Below are 16,351 nucleotides of genomic sequence, written 5' to 3'. Positions count from 1 at the left end.
TATATATACACACATATATACATATACATATATATATAGATAGATATAAACACAGTTATGGGCAGCAGAACACGAGTCAGCGTTTTCAAATATTTTTGCACAAGAGTTTTATCGAGTACTGTGTGCTTCAGAGAATCTAAGGCTACATTTGCTGCCTTCTTCCCAAGCAGAGAGGAGAGAAAGACATTGAGAGGAAAAGTCACAACAAAGAATGAACAAATAGTTTAGATATGATATTAAAGCATATCTTCTCCTCTTTCCCTAATCAGAAAATATAAAAGTTTGTTAATTCTCAACATAAATACCTATGAAACCCCGATGTATAGTTGTATTTCTTCTTATGGCACCTCTGCCTGTCCCTCTAACTTATGCTGCTTGGTCCTAAAAAAGGCACAACATCAACAACAGCAACAACAACAATGGTGGTAAAATTCAAGAAAAGAAAATTAGAGCAGAATCCTGGCGCTGGTCCAGTCTACTTATAGAAGAACCAGCTCTGTGTCTCTGAGCTTCAGAATCAGAGAGAACCACGTCATTAGTATTTGTTCCTCATAGAAAAAAAAACATACATTCAACATAGTAATGTCACAGTAATGACATAGTAATGTAACTATTACATAGTCAATCATTTGGGTCAGAACCAGCGGCAACAAATGGCCGAACCGTTCTTGAGGTCTCTCAGATTCCCCTCCAGTTCCACTCCTTTTTGTTCCAGATGTTTCTCCAGCTCCCTCCTCTCCACCTGCAGCACTACTGTGGACGCGTTCCGGTCCGTCTGCACCTGCGCAGCCACATAAATGTCTCGGTAATATGTCACACTCCAAAAATTATGCAGAATTCCTGAAAAACTAAGAATTAAAAAAAAAGAATAATCCCCACAAAGATCTCCAACTCCCCAAAGACTGAACCGCGTGATGAGGCCTAAACGTTGATATTATATTTCATTATGAATGGTTATCTCTTTACATACCTTACTTTGACACGACACGACCTGGTCAGCCTCCGCCAAGTCAAAATGCAAAAGGAGGCTTTGAGAGGTGACAGCTGACACAGAGAGGCTTCTGGGTAAAATGTGACTCTGTGCTTCTCTTGCAGAGGAACACAGCCCCGCTGCTGCTGCCGTCTCATCCGGTGGGAAACCTTTCGCGTTTCCAGTTTCATCCAAATCAGATCCAAGTCGACTCGTTTCTCGAGCTGCTTCACTTGAAGCTGCCACGTCATCGGACGTAGATGCAATAGCAGATTCTTCACTTGGACCAACCTCAGCATCCGCGTCCCCCGATGTGTTTTCCCGAGTGCCACCTTTCCCTGAACTGGCCTCGGTTTGGTCGGCAGGCTCTTTCGGAGCGTCCTGGTCCACCTCCTCTCCGAATGGATTGGGAGGAGGCACCCGGGGCCTGTACCAGGAGACCGATTTGGATCGAGGAGCGGGTACCAGAGGTGGAGCGGGGGGCAGTCGTGTCCAGGGTCCGGGGTGGATGATGTTCATCCATGGATGGTTGGTTTGCACTCTAGGCCGATCTCTTGTTGGGCTGGTGCTACAAGAGGGAAGACATGGTGGGCTTAAAGACGACTCCAACAGTGAGGAAGACCTTCAGAGGAAATCATTCAGATTCTGAGAAATCAAATCACGGTTTTATAAAAGATTCTTTTGTGTGATGTTTAAGATTTGTCCAACGTCCATTTGTTTGAAGTTTAAACTTGTTTCCTTTTTCATAAGATTAAGATGTTTATAGAATTGTATTTGTATTATTGTCAAACGTGAATAAAGAGAGGTAGCTTGAGTAAAAGAAAAGAGATGCTAAAAAAATCTAACAGAATCAAGAGAAATACAGAATTTAATAAACAGGGTTCACACCCAAGAGATTTCCATGACTTTTCCATGACTTTAAACCAAATTTCCATGACCAAATATTTTTTTAAATCTCGTTGCATAGATGAAAAAGTGAGAAAACTTAGTATTTAAAGTAACAATGAGAATTCCAAAGCATACAGTTTAACCTTAAATGACACAAATGAATGAGAGACAATAGTTTGAATAAAAGAACAAAACATTTATGTCTTTTCAGTTACGGTGCGTTCACTTGCAGAGTATTAGAGCGTATGCCGGCTGATATTCTGAGCATCATTCTTTTAGAAGCATATTCATTATTTAAAACTCAGCGTAAATGCACATATGAATATTAAAAATATCCATGACTTTTTTTTCCATGACTTTTTCAGGCCTGGAAATAACCATTTTAAAATTCCATGACGTTTCCAGGTTTTCCATGACCGTACGAACCCTGAAGAACACTCACATGTGAGATGAGTTGGATGAACATTTCTTTTGATTGGATAAATTGCCTGCATGGAGAAGAAGAGAAAAGAAAATCTTCCCTCATTTTCTTTTAACGTGAACATTCACAGAGTAGTTACAAAACGAAACAGATGTGATTCAGTAAAAAGAAGATTGTGCTGTTTTTTTCCTCACACCTGAAGCTGTAGCGGTGTCTGTGGGCGGGGCTTTGGCCTTGGGTCCCAGGGCAACAGGAGGGTCCAACATTGGGCCGACTGCTTCCTTCTGTCCCCGTGCACACAGAGAGGAGAACTCAGAGGTCCCTTTGTCTCCTTCTGCGACACACTTTGCACCTGGGAGACAAACGAAAAATGTCTCTCAACGGATCAACAACAAAAAAGAGGTAATAGGCTACTATAACTGACCTTTGGCTTTGGTGGCTAAATAACTCACATGTAGGCCTACTAGAAAAGAACATTCTTTGATAAAAATAAACAAAAAAACAGCAGAAAAACCACCCACAGAGAGGTTCCTTCAGCTGTGAGCCGGGATGTGCCACATGACCACAGTGGCCCCTTGAAACACACTTTAAAACACACGCTCGTGTGTGACTCGATCTACGCACAGCATCTGGATTGAGATCGAGTCACACACAAGAGTGCAAGAAGCAAGAAAACACAACAAACTAGAACGGGCACTCGGTAGAGCGCATACCTTCGCATATCACAAGATTGGGCATTGAATTATGAACATTTTGGCATTAGTTGCATGCCAATTGGACAAAAATGTATCGTGCTATGGTAAAAAAAAGATGTTGACCTTTCCGTGACCTTGACCTTTGACCCGATTGATCCCAAAATCTAATCAAATGGTCCCCGGATAATAACCAATCATCCCACCAAATTCCATGTGATTCAAGAAGATTTGACCTGTTCATGACCTTTGACCTTGACCTTTGACCCGATCGATCCCAAAATCTAATCAACTGGTCCCCGGATAATAAACAATCATCCCACCAAATTTCATGCGATTCGGTTCAATACTTTTTGAGTTCTGCGAAAGATTTTGACCTGTTCATGACCTTTGACCTTGACCTTTGACCCGATCGATCCCAAAATCTAATCAACTGGTCCCCGGATAATAAACAATCATCCCACCAAATTGCATGCGATTCGGTTCAATACTTTTTGAGTTTTGCGAATAACACGCATACAAATAAATAAATAAATAAATACACGGCGATCAAAACATTCCGGCATTTTCAATGCGAAGGTAACAAGCGAACAAACAGCCGTTATACCTCGTGACTGGTGCCGTTACCTGAAACAGCCTCGATGCTCTACCTTCCCCTCAGTAAAGGTCTCTGTGTGAGGTGGACCGGCCTAAAACACACATGACACACCGTCCATGGCCTCGTGTTGGATACACGGTCTTCTCCGCTGGTTCCCAGTTCAGTCTGGCTCTGAAAGGAGAAGGAAAACCAGCGACTAAGAAGAAGAAGATCGGGTTGTGTTCCCAATGCAAACATACGTGTGTTTAATTTACCTTCAGGCGTTTTAGACCATCCGGAGTTTCACTCTTTGCGAGGCTGTTTAAGGAAAGTGGCGAGACCTGCGTCAAAGTCAAGAGGAGACGTGAGAATGAAGCGCAGTTTGTGCATGCAGCTGTGAACGTAGCATCTAGAACAGACATTGAACTCAGCACACCGTGAGACTTCCTGTTGAAGAAGTAGTGGTGCTGGGAAGAAGTAGCTGATGACGCTCAAGCCATGTCCTCAGGTTCCAGCCACGCAGGGATGCCCGGCTTCCTCTCTGCAATCTCAAAAGCCGGGAAAGATGAACAGAGAATGAAGGAAGACTGAAAAAGAGTCGCGTGAATACAGAGGTCACGGAAGTCGTGTGCGCACGTGATGGTAAATAAATGCCAAACACATAGTAGAGAGACGCACGCTCGCATCGTGGCTCGAGTGCAACCATGGAGATGACTCAGCGTCTTGTTATTTGGATAAACATTATCATGGCAGAGGGAGCTGAAATCTCTGGAGCAAAAGTAGAGGAAAAATAAAAGAGAATGATTAAGTGACAACAACAACAAAAAACAGTTGCCTTTTGGTGAATGAGGGATAACCAGAGACCACAACAGACACAAAGGCACTGACAAAAAAGATAAATGCAGTTCAAGATCACTGATTGAATTAGATGATTCAGGATCAACCGAAGGTGGAAACAATCCAAGTAATCCCATCAAGAGAGACAAAGAGATTAAGCAGAGAAGAGCAGATTAGACAGTGAGCAGGTCATGCTTTACAAGAACTGAGAGCAAGGTCCTGCCTCTGAATGTGGCGAACTGTCGTCAACAACATACATATACGATGCCCCGGTGACTCTTAGTCGATTCAATGAAAAAAGGAGTACACTTTTATTTATTTAAATCAAGTCCCGACACTTGCTGGAGTCCTTCTTGTTGTGCTCCACGTTCAGTGCAATGCATAAGAGCTGCCGCTAGAGGGCGACATAGAGCTGCTGCCTCTATAACTAGGAAGTGGAGGTTTCTGCTTCTCTTTCTATTCTCTGCGTGGCGGAAAAATAAAATACGAATCTAAATGAAAGGAAAATCAATGAATAGTTTTAACTTCTAACAAAAATAAGAATACATAATCTAAACGTAGATGAATTACAGCTTTATTAAATGCCATTCGTTTATTTCGATACTTCTTCTTAGTTCCTGCGATTAATGATCAATGAATGGATCTCTTGACAAACAAACAATCAGCTTTAGGCTACAATGTTAGTTTGGTAAATTTCTGTTCAAACCCCCAAATCTAAACGAACCCAAATGGCGTGCTTTAATTTTGAAATAGTTTAGCTCCGGCATGACTTCCCCTGTGCGCTTGACTCAACTCTCTGATCATAGAAATACATTTGATAGAACGGTTGTGATTATTCTGGGTATTTCCACATATAAATAAATGAAAATAAATATATAATTTGAGGGTTAAAATGCAATATTTAATCATTGGCGCTGACTTGGCATATTACACTCAAAAATAATCCCACATAATAATGCACATATCACAAAGTGAGCCACTGTATATGATATAAATATCTTTATTTAATTTAATTATAATCCAAATATAGAGCAAGTCATCTGCGTGAGATGCTTGTGGAGAAAGCCGAAGCAGCAAAACCGCCATGTTTTCAACTGGCAACGCACGCGCGTCTCTTCTATGCGCTCCAGCTCTGCGTCACCTCGGCTGCGACGTGCCCGCGCGTCCCTCGCGAGACCGACGCATCGCATAAATCTCGCAGCGATGGCTGCTCCGCCCGACACGGAGAGCTTGGAGTCTCGTATCAGTGAGTGTTTTTAACTTATCGTACCGGAGCCGGACGCGCGCATGTTATCGTCCGCGAGTGGTTGTGGACGAGGTGACAGCCCCGGGAGAGCAGCGCGCGCGCGTGGCCCCGCGAGACGAGGGGACTCGGACCCCGTGGCCAGGTCCAGGATGCTAACCGAGCCCCGGTAGCTGCTCGCTGTCAACACGACACAGCCGGGCGGAGCGTTCGCTCTGCGGCTCGATAGCTCCACTAGTTTGGGGGGGGAGACCATCTCACAGGGGGCCCGTTTCTAGTCCCTGGGGTTCGGGAGTGATTAGGGCGAAGCTCCGGGCCTCGGAGGAAAGTTCTAGAAGAGACAATGACACAGTGCGACGGCCGGCAGGCAGCGAGCTAGCTGACGCTCCGGTAGCCGCGTCCCGGTGTGCCGCTCTGCTCGGTGACCGGAGACTTGACGCATTTTTAATCACCAGCGTCACGAGGACCCTCTTGGACCCTCGTGGGTGCTAAGCTAATGCATACATGTCTGTATATATAAAGGCGACGGTACTCTGGGGTATGAATATTAAAGCTTACATTTATATTATGAAAAAAAAGATCATTAACAACAGGCCAGTTTAGACACTGCTAGATTCTTCTTCTTCTTCTTATACATGAGACAAAGTAGCTGTGCAATCAACCCTCCACCTGTTTATGGAGGCTATACAGTTATTTGTTGTGGTATTATATTGCATGGTCTTAAAGAGGTGTTTCAAATCTACAATAAATCTATAATAACATGGATACAACATAACTTAATACAAATTAGTTTTTAACACTGGCAACTTTTAACAACCGGAGACGGTGAATGACGAGGTTGATGCAACCCAGTGAAGCTGAGGTCTCCTCCGTCGTCTCATGAGCCATTTTGCTTCCAGACATCGCCACAAACCCACTGAACCGAGACACCGACTGGAGCAGCATCCGCGGCTTCTGTGACCAGCTCAACAATGACCTGGAGGGGTAAGAGGAGGCCACGGTTGATACAGAGTCAAGTTTATACATCCTGGAAACCCTGTAAAGGACAGATTTTCTACCAAACCAGGATTCTTTGATGAATAAATCCCCAAAAAATCAATGAAATCCTTTTTAATCTTAACAAAAACTGAACTGTCGATGCAAATTAACACTCATTTCACTCAGTACCTGCATCGTTTACATTCAGTTTGTGACTTGTGCTGCAGGCCTCAGCTGGCCACCAGGCTCCTGGCCCACAAGATCCAGTCTCCACAGGAGTGGGAGGCCATGCAGGCTCTGCTGGTGAGTTCATCCCGGACCCGGGTCCGCTAGTCCGAATCCGCTGCCTCAGAACTGATGATAAGGTTTTCCAGTGCAAACGTTTTTGTGTTTCTACACATTATCTACGCTGCTAATCATGTGATTTTATTTGTGTACATTTTCTAATTCAACCATGTTTTACTGCAAGAAGATTAACGTCACCCCAAATGTTCTATAGAAACCTACATTTTTAGCATTTAGTGTCTTTATCTCTGCATCGTAATTCTTGCCCAGGTTCTGGAGACGTGTATGAAAAGCTGTGGGAAAAGGTTTCACAGTGAAGTTGGCAAGTTCCGTTTTCTCAATGAACTCATCAAAGTAGTTTCTCCAAAGGTACGAAGTGTTTCTCTGAGTGCATCCGTTTGTTTTCATACACGTGTTGCATGCAGTTGACTCGTCGTTGTCTTCAATACTCAGTACCTCGGCTCCCGGTCACCAGAGCCAGTCAAAAAGAAGGTTTTGGAGTTGATCTTTGGCTGGACTTTGGGGTTACCTGATGAGGCCAAGATCTCAGATGCCTATCAGATGCTGAAGAAACAAGGTGAGATTTGATCAGATTAATGCAAACTAACTTCTACAGTTGTCAGAAGACACTAAAGATTTCAGGCAAAGTTATATTGTATGAGATGAATCTTTAACTAAGTTCTTTTTGATCTGCTGTGTTTGTAAACCAGGTATTCTAAAACAAGACCCAGAGCTGCCACCTGACCAACTGCTGAATCTTCCGCCACCCAGACCCAAGAATGCCATTTTCGAGGACGAAGAGAAGTCAAAAGTGAGGAAGTTATTTGGAAATATGCCGTTGGGTCACTTTCTTCCAGGGCGCATGCTGTCACGATTGTGCTCGCCTCCCCCAAAGGGGATATTTCTGAAGCCTCATCTTTCACCGCTGTGTCTGCTTTGTCAGACGTTGTCTCGGCTGTTGAACAGCTCGCACCCCGAGGACCTCAAAGCTGCCAACAAACTCATCAAGGAAATGGTGCAAGAGGTAAACCTGTCTGCTACTGCTTTTGTACGTTATACATTAACTGCACTCCTGCAGATAACGCCATGTGTGTTTAAAAAAGTAAGATATCAGAGTGCTGCATTTTGGGCAGGAACCGTGATGGAATGAGGAAAATGTGTGTGTTGCTTTGGGTTTTTTGTGTGTGTCACAGGCTAACAGGAACTGCTCTTTGTGCACCCTAGACTTTTCTCATGGCCTCTCCCTGACCTCGCTCTACTTTATTTTCTCTGTGTTTTCCTATTCATGCTTCGGCAGCTTGTACGATCATTTTCATACGTGGGCACTGGTTTGTGAAACGATCTCTTTTCCTGCTGCAGGATCAGAAGCGAGCAGAGAAGGTGTCCAAGCGGGTGAACGCCATCCAGGAGGTGAAGGAGAGCGTCGCTCTGCTTACGCAGCTTCTGCAGGACGACGACGGCGCCGCCGGCAATCAGAGCAACGCGGAACTCGTGCAGGTGAACTGACGGAGGCTTTTTAATCGGAGGGAGATTTAGACTCTCGTACAACAATATTAATATGCTCTCTTCCCAAAAGCCACCAGACTCTATTCAGAAAACAGTTATTTTACCCTTTTTCTTTGCTGGTCGTTGTAAAATACACATTACAATGTAACATTACTGTCTTCGTTGGCCTTTCCACTGTTCCAACAATTACTAACTCTGGTTTGAGAGTTTGAAAAGAGACTTAATGATTACCAGATGTTAAAAAGAAAGTAACCAGTGTGTACCTTTAGTAATTGTTCACCGTGTTGGGAAAAGGGTTGAGTGTGTTGTGTCTCGTGTGACCAGGATCTGTACCAGCGCTGTGAGAAAATGAGACCGACGCTGTTCAGACTGGCAAGCGATACGGAAGACAACGACGAGGCTCTGGGTGAGCGCCGCACTCATCCATACGTCACTTACAATCAGAAAAGGAACGATCGCTCCGTATTTGTCGCAGCAAACAAAATGCAATATAAATACTCGGGCTAATCTTTGAACGCTGATGCTATCGGGGATGAATCCTCCTCACCGCTCTGCTCTTCCACCGCGTTTGTCTTGCAGAAATCTTTTGGATTCAGAATTGCCTGTTTTTATTTTCTGGAGACGTTTGCAATTCGTTGTCAAATATTGTAATACACCATGTGGCTAAAATACACACAACTTGCCTTGATAATTACAGTTTGTTTGGAGAAAGTTTGCATTTGTAATACTTTCGAACGTTGACCCTTAACTTTAGCTGGAAAGATGCATTTCGGCTTCTAAGCTAAATTGGCAGCCGCCAGGAGACGCCACAATACTCCTGATCAACACGGTGTTTGCCAAAGATACTCAACGTATGAGGGTCCATGGTGGTCCATGATGGTCCATGAGGGTCCATGAGGGTCCATGATGGTCCATGAGGGTCCATGGTGGTCCATGATGGTCCATGAGGGTCCATGATGGTCCATGATGGTCCATGGTGGTCCATGAGGGTCCATGATGGTCCATGAGGGTCCATGGTGGTCCATGATGGTCCATGATGGTCCATGGTGGTCCATGAGGGTCCATGATGGTCCATGGTGGTCCATGAGGGTCCATGATGGTCCATGAGGGTCCCACGGTTGTTTGAATGGTGTACTTGAGTTGATGGGTTGACTGTAGCAACATAAACACTCATCCAAATTAAAAGGCATTTACAAAAGGTTCAAATCGGTAGCAAAATGAACAAATTCATCAAACCAAACTAAGATTAAACTGAATAAAATAACCAAAACATGCAGCGGTTGAAGACCTCGCGGTGTCTTCGCCTTCATTTCAGCACACCTGGCTTCAGTAATGTGATGTGAGGCACCAACACTGCCACTGGGTGCTGCTGTACTAGCTCCAACAAGGTGCTTGCATGACCATATCTTGTCTTTCTGAGCTCTCGTCCACCTCCTAGATTTATTACTTATGCCAGTTCTCATATGTGTGAAATCAATGCGCAGCGTTTTCTCGTGTCTCCACAGCCGAGATCCTGCAGGCGAACGACAGCCTGACTCAAGTCATCAACCAGTACAAACAGCAGGTGAAGGGCGAGATCGTGAACAACACGTTAAACACACAGAGGACAACAGGTGGGTGAGACGATGAGCGCACAAACGCATGACCGGTAATTCATCGATTGGTTATAGAATGATCACTCACGTTCCACGCAGAAACAAACTGTCTTGACTCCACTTCCCACAGGCGGAGGGACGGCCCTGCTCGATCTGTCCGGACTGGACACGTCGCCACAGTCGCCTCCGGAGTTCCCCACGCCGACGGACGGCCTCACCGCCCCGTCGCAAGAGATGGGCGTCAGCCTGCTGGACGACGAGCTCATGTCGCTCGGTAACCGCACGTCAGACCGCACACGCACCAACACGGATATACGTAGTGGCCATTTGGCCACTAAATTAAATCAAATTATAAATCAAATTGCCACTGACGTACCCCGTGGGTTTAGGAGTTGACGCAGCCAAAAGAAAGTAATGTCCATTTACGTATTCCATTATTCTTATAATTGATTAACTAAACAAACAAAAAGAACAAACCAAATGTTGACACTGCCTCTCGTGTGCTGGTAGAAACCATCGTCCACCCCGGTGCATGCTGGTCCTGAAGCTACCCACACCTACATGTCACCACAGGTGCCCAGTGTTACCCAATCAGTGAACTGATCCTGAAACTAAATATATTTAAACAACAATCACAATGAACTAAAACTATCATAAGAAAAAAGCTCTTCTAACACATCCAAATATAACCCAAATAAGCAATGAATAATCAATATTACTTTACAATAAAACTAAATACAAACATCATTAGAGAGCTCCAACACGGATATTGATTGTGTTTTTTTTTGGGGTTCTGTTGAGTTGTAATGGTGGCGCCGCTCTCTGTGCGTCCCCCAGGTTTAAGTGAAGGAACACACACCTCCAACCCTCCCTCGCAGCCGGAGGACTCCACCGCCTGGGACTCCTTCCAGGTTTATTATTATACTATATAATTATACTACTTTTTCTTTTTTTTCTCCATGCATCATTGCTCTCAATACAGCTCCAGTATCAAGACCTCCAAATCACTTTTTGTCCTCCCCGCTTTCTACTTCCAGTCCTCCGACAGCATCGACGCAGACATCCCGGCAGCCCCCAGCCTCCTGAGTCCAGACCCCGCCTCCCACTCTCAGCCCCTCTCGCCTGGCTCCACAGCTGGGAACTCCGCTCTGGATGAGCTGGACCTGCTGGGAAAGACCCTGATGCAGCAGTCCCTGCCCCCAGAGGGCCTGCAGGTCAAATGGTATTTCACCCCCATCTGCTCCAGTCCGTACGGGTGGAGTCTGTCGTCTGAGGTGCCTGCTGCACTTTGCTATTCACACGTAGTTAAAGTTGATCAGTGCAGCCGCTGTTGGATTTCCCAGAATGCACTGCTCTCCATACCGCTCAGGGAAACCCCAGCCGTACGCTTTGACCCGTTACTCCTTCCATTTGTTCTGGCTAGTTTCCTCTCGGTTGCCGGTCTGGCTCCAAATGCTCCTCAGAAGTTTTTAAAAACTGTAGAGAATTAACACAATTAACCGCCAGAGCAAACTAAGGAGAATTGTTTGTCTCCACCACCAGGGACAAGCAGCAGTGCAAACCAACTCTGAGGGATCTCCAGAGCAAGTCTGGGTGCAACATCACCCCGAACCCCATCCCGACCTTCGCCGCTGAGCATCCCGCGCCTCTCCTCAGCTCTCAGCCCACGTTGCTGGATATGTCCCCGACTCGCACGGAGACGCCGCCGCCGCCTGCCGACGTCACGCTGACTGATGTTTTTGTACCGCTAGAATCCATTAAGCCCAGTAAGTGAACCTAATGGCCCGTCGACCTGGAGGAACAGACGATGTACCCTCCTCCTCCTCCTCCTGATGTCCTTGCTCTCTGCAGGCAGCCTGTTGCCTGTGACGGTGTTTGATGGACACAGCCTGCGGGTTCTCTTCCACTTTGCTCGGGACTCGCCTCCCTCTCGTACCGATGTGCTGGTGGTGATCATCTCCATGTTGTCATCCGCTCCCATCCCCGTCGGCAACATCAACTTCCAGACCACCGCCCCAAAGGTAGTGAGAAAGTTGACCGTCGGCGACACAAAGGACGTTGTCACTAAACCACTGCGACCGATTGACTGAGTTGGATTGTTTGTTTTCATTTTTCCAACTGCAGTCTATGGCGGTGAAGCTTCAGCCTCCATCAGGAACGGAGCTCCCAGCGTTCAACCCCATCCTCCCCCCGGCTGCGGTCACACAGATCCTGCTGCTGCAGAACCCAAACAAAGTACGTCTCCACATTGGGACATTTAGAAGAAACCGTTACGTATGATGTATGTACAACACAAAGTCTTTGATGTTGTCAAGCATCGGTTTTTAAATGTTACTTTTGGGTAAATGGCAGAAACTCTGCAAGGAAATAGAAAAATATGCTACCTTTAGTCATGTGACAGGGTTTCAGGCTACAGCTCAATTGGATACACCGATGTGCATTTTATAAAAGTGACTGTCTGAAGTAGAAGTTAAAAATGAAATACCCCGTAGTCAATTAAATGACTTGCGTTATTATACTGTGGACTATTTATGGCTGTGATGAGTTGTTATCCCCGTCTAGTTCTTCTGACTCGGTACAGAGGCTGCAAGCTCTCTGGATATTTAAAACTAAATCGTGTGTGTGTGTGTCTCTCTCTCTCTCAGGAGAAAGTGCAGCTGCAGTACAGCTTAACCTTCACCATGGGAGACCAGGAGCACAGTGAGAGCGGCAGTCTAGAAGAGTTCCCTCCTCCAGAGACGTGGGGGAACCTATAGCACTGAAGCACAACCACCACCTGACTCTCTTCTTTCAGACTCCGCCTCCTTTCCCAAAACCACCTCCGACTCGACACGTCTGCGTTTTGCCCGTTTCTCCTTTGTACTTTTTTGGATCCGTGTGTGTAAAACAAACCACGTCATATCGTTTAACAGACATCAAATGTGTGCGTACTTTTCGGTATGCGTGATGTTTTTCTGAATTGCTCATCGGTTGCGTGTACCGTCACCTTTTCCAACACGGGATACACTGCCTGCAAAATCAGCGCGCAGAAACAAACACACAGGGCGTTGGCGCTTTACACATTTCATCTTAGTTTTCAAAACCACGCTCGACTAAGCGATGTTCTGTGGTGTCTCTCGCAACGACTGAGTCCACTTTTTGATTTGCACACAGGATTATTTTTTGGGGACTGTACCATTTGTGTTTCTCGTCGTGTGTAAAGAACGAGCGTAACGAGTGTGTCGTCCGCCATGTGCCTATTTTAGTTTTAACATAGTTTTGGATGGATTCGTTTTCCTCATCAGTTACACGTCAGTCATTGGGTCTGAGATGCAGTTCAGCGACATGATATCCTTAATATATATTGAGCATTTTCAGTAGCGTAAATTACATTTTGACTTCTTTATTTAGCTTGTGATTTAATTTTTAATTCAGCATTTATTGGTTAAAACTGAAGTATCACGCAACTTGAGATGCAGCCGAGTGCACCGCTGGTCTCAAACCAGTTCCTCCAGTGTGCGATGCATGTCAGCCTCAACACTCCCCCCCCCACAGGCTCTCAATCACATTCCGCTGCATCTCCAATACGACTGCTTTGTAAATAACCATGATGGCGGTCCTGTTATGTACATTTGACTTGTGCAAGAGCAGAATTGTTAAAATATTCCAAATGGGTAATAAAAGATTTTTCTTGGTGACCTGAAGGCCTGTTCATTTGTATAGGAGGGGGGGGAAATGAAGCTCCACAATAACCCGTAGCTACCGTCAGCCGCCATGTTTTACGGTCACAGATTTAAAAGACCACACTTTGATTTATTGAAGAACTTTATTAAACTAAAAATGTTTAGTACTAGGAAACTCAAAGACCCACATTGGTGATGACTGGATAAGGGAATCTATGGTAAACGTGAAAGAAAAGTTCATTTTTCATCTGGTTGCCTCTTTGGCTCAAAAGAATATTAAAAACAAAGTAGGCTGTGAATCCATCTTCGCTGCTCGAGCAACAGCCGCTAAATCTATTCAATGATCTAGTGGCTCGCAAACAAGATGAATTAACCTAAAAAAAAAACATTGTACAAGAATTTACCTCAACACCTACCGTATATGCCTAAAAGAAAGGGAGGGGGGGGGAATCAGTTCACAGTACAAATACAGCACGTTTGTACGAAGACTTTCCAAGAGCATCATAGCAAACCTATTCAACTGACACTAAATAATTCATTTAGATTCATTTGACTTAAGAATACCACTTTATCTGAATATAATAATACATTTGTCTCGATGTTCAATTTGAGCAGCGCACTGATGCGTCGCAACCCCAACAAGCTCGGAACTGTAACCTGCCGAGGGTTCAAGCCCTGCGCAATCGTGAGAGAGTGTGAGTGTGTGACCGACTCACAGATGACATCACTTTCTGCCTGATGGAGGGGGCGGCAGTGGAGGAGCAAACTGGAACGCTGCTGCTCCCACCGGCGGAGCGCGCTCGCCCGTCACACTCCTCCTGGTACATCAGGTTGGGATTGGAGCGGCTGCCAAAACGAGGACGCCCGCCTGGAGATGGACGAGAAGAAAAGAAAAAAGAACAAAGGCAGAGCGAGGGAAGACTAAACACATCACGCTAGGATCTTTCTACATAACAGTGGAGCGTGATTGGGTTTCACACCTCGTACTTTAAGACATTTGCACATAAATACGACAATCCCCCCCAAAAGGTGGGAACTGATTCCTCTTTGCTGGAGAGAACTCAGGAGTCAAGTGATCCACGAGGATCCCTCACCTCCTCCACGTCCAGCGTCAACCAGCTGCAGGAGTTTGGGGTTTATGTCCTGCCGGGCCTCCTCCAGAACCCGGATTAGCTCGCGGGCCTGGCGGAGGTTCCCCGGGGTGAAGAAGGTGTAGGCGGTGCCTTTGTTGTTGCTGCGCGCCGTGCGGCCGATGTAGTCCTCCGATGAGTTGGGATAGTCGTAATTGATGACAAATTTGACATCATCCACATCTTGGCGTGTTGGGTCAGGTGTCGTGGAGAAGGGGAGACAGAGGAACACAACGTCAGGACAACGCCAACACCAGTGGAGAAATGTTCTCCATTCGCTCATTTAAAGTTTTGAAGGGGAACATTCAGACGATACCCGCCAGCTCCGTCATCCTCAGAGCCGACGCCCACTTACCTGATACATCGTCAACAGTGAGACACCGTAGTTACTTACCACGCTAATTACACCACAGGGCTCACCTGTGTAGCATACACTAGTGCACTCATGCAAATCAGCCACGTGGCCAAAGGTCAAAGGTCAACTGAATTGATTAAGGGATGAAAATGTGTTGGTTTGCTGAAGAATGTGGACGATAGGCAGTGACATTGTACAAAGTGACCCTGCAGGCCGTTCAGTAGTCTCGGGGAGGTCCCTCCTGACGGATCAAAGTGCAAGACCACCGCCACAAAGTTTTTTTTTCACGTTTCCGGGCCACTCATCATCGGGGACCGGGACTGTGACTCTGTCACCCCAGGACTATCTTCCACCTTCCTCCCTCCTCCTTCTCTCCTCCTTTCCTCTTCCTCCTTCCTCCTCCTCTCTTTCTCTCCTCCTCCTCCTCCTCCTTCTTCTTCCCTCCTCCTCTGAGGCTAACCACACACATGAGGCCTTGGGGCACACACCACCTTTTTTTTATGTTGCATGCGCTTAATTAAACATACCACAACTAACACAACACTAACACAACACACCACCCCACACCAACACACATTTTTTGTTTTTTTTGTCTCGTGTGTGTTGTTGTGTTTTGTTTGTCATGTCCAATGTGCACCTTCACAAAAAAAAAAATTCGTTTGTGTAAACATTCCTGGCAATAAAACTGTTTCTGATTCTGATTCTGATTCTGAAGGGATGCCTGACCGATGGTTAACGTACGAGAACCAAATGAGAAAAATCAATTTCTTTAAAAAAGAAAAATGTTTTGTCCTCGTTCTTATGGATTTAGCCAGTCATCACGTGATAAACGGATTGGACCGACCGGTGGGTCACAAAGTGAAATGTCCAAAGTCCTAAAGACGAAGAGACGTTGAAAAGCAGGACAAACAGGATGTCAGGTGGTAAAAAGAGGCAGAATAAAGAGATGAACGAAAGAAAGACAGAAACACTTATCAGGAAAAGAGGGAGAGAAGTGACAACCAGGCGAGGAAATGACAAAGAGAGAGACAGAGACAGAGGAGAGAGAGACACACACAGAGGAGAGAGAGAGAAAGACAGAGAAGAGAGAGAGAGGAGAGAGACAGAGAGACAGAGAGAGAGAACTCAATTACAGAGCGGTGGCTCCCCGAGGCCAGGACTCCTGCCAGCCAGGACCAGACATGACGTCCGCAGAGGGAGAGGCCGGCACAG

At 45.7% G+C, this 16,351-nt stretch overlaps 2 protein-coding genes and 1 long non-coding RNA gene across 3 annotated transcripts; 1 reads left to right on the top strand and 2 right to left on the bottom strand.

Annotated features, from left to right (window-relative positions):
- Window positions 1–57: 57 nt before the first annotated feature.
- On the bottom strand, window positions 58–4,526 carry LOC130189019 (uncharacterized). The gene is made up of 7 exons (XM_056407624.1): window positions 3,985–4,526; window positions 3,824–3,889; window positions 3,599–3,740; window positions 2,476–2,631; window positions 2,301–2,346; window positions 971–1,538; window positions 58–781 (listed from the first exon to the last, which is right to left on the bottom strand). Exons 4-7 carry the CDS (start codon window positions 2,543–2,545, stop codon window positions 635–637), a joined length of 831 nt encoding a protein of 276 aa, XP_056263599.1. The 5' UTR covers window positions 2,546–2,631; window positions 3,599–3,740; window positions 3,824–3,889; window positions 3,985–4,526; the 3' UTR covers window positions 58–634.
- A 1,004-nt stretch (window positions 4,527–5,530) lies between these two features.
- On the top strand, window positions 5,531–13,669 carry LOC130189217 (ADP-ribosylation factor-binding protein GGA1-like). The gene is made up of 17 exons (XM_056407951.1): window positions 5,531–5,631; window positions 6,528–6,612; window positions 6,834–6,909; window positions 7,162–7,260; window positions 7,345–7,468; window positions 7,602–7,702; window positions 7,835–7,915; window positions 8,251–8,388; window positions 8,722–8,803; window positions 9,903–10,010; window positions 10,123–10,266; window positions 10,830–10,903; window positions 11,030–11,214; window positions 11,535–11,758; window positions 11,844–12,013; window positions 12,117–12,227; window positions 12,638–13,669. The coding sequence occupies exons 1-17, from the start codon at window positions 5,589–5,591 to the stop codon at window positions 12,746–12,748; spliced, it is 1,956 nt and encodes a 651-aa protein (XP_056263926.1). The 5' UTR covers window positions 5,531–5,588; the 3' UTR covers window positions 12,749–13,669.
- A 109-nt stretch (window positions 13,670–13,778) lies between these two features.
- On the bottom strand, window positions 13,779–15,360 carry LOC130188935 (uncharacterized). The gene is made up of 2 exons (XR_008830680.1): window positions 14,371–15,360; window positions 13,779–14,079 (listed from the first exon to the last, which is right to left on the bottom strand). It is a non-coding gene; the product is annotated as an uncharacterized LOC130188935 (long non-coding RNA).
- Between the last annotated feature and the right edge of the window lie 991 nt (window positions 15,361–16,351).

This window comes from Pseudoliparis swirei, chromosome 23 (assembly GCF_029220125.1).
Source record: "Pseudoliparis swirei isolate HS2019 ecotype Mariana Trench chromosome 23, NWPU_hadal_v1, whole genome shotgun sequence".
Classification (NCBI taxonomy): domain Eukaryota; kingdom Metazoa; phylum Chordata; class Actinopteri; order Perciformes; family Liparidae; genus Pseudoliparis; species Pseudoliparis swirei.
Note: the sequence above shows the minus strand (reverse complement) of the source record. Positions and strands in the feature narration are given on the sequence as shown.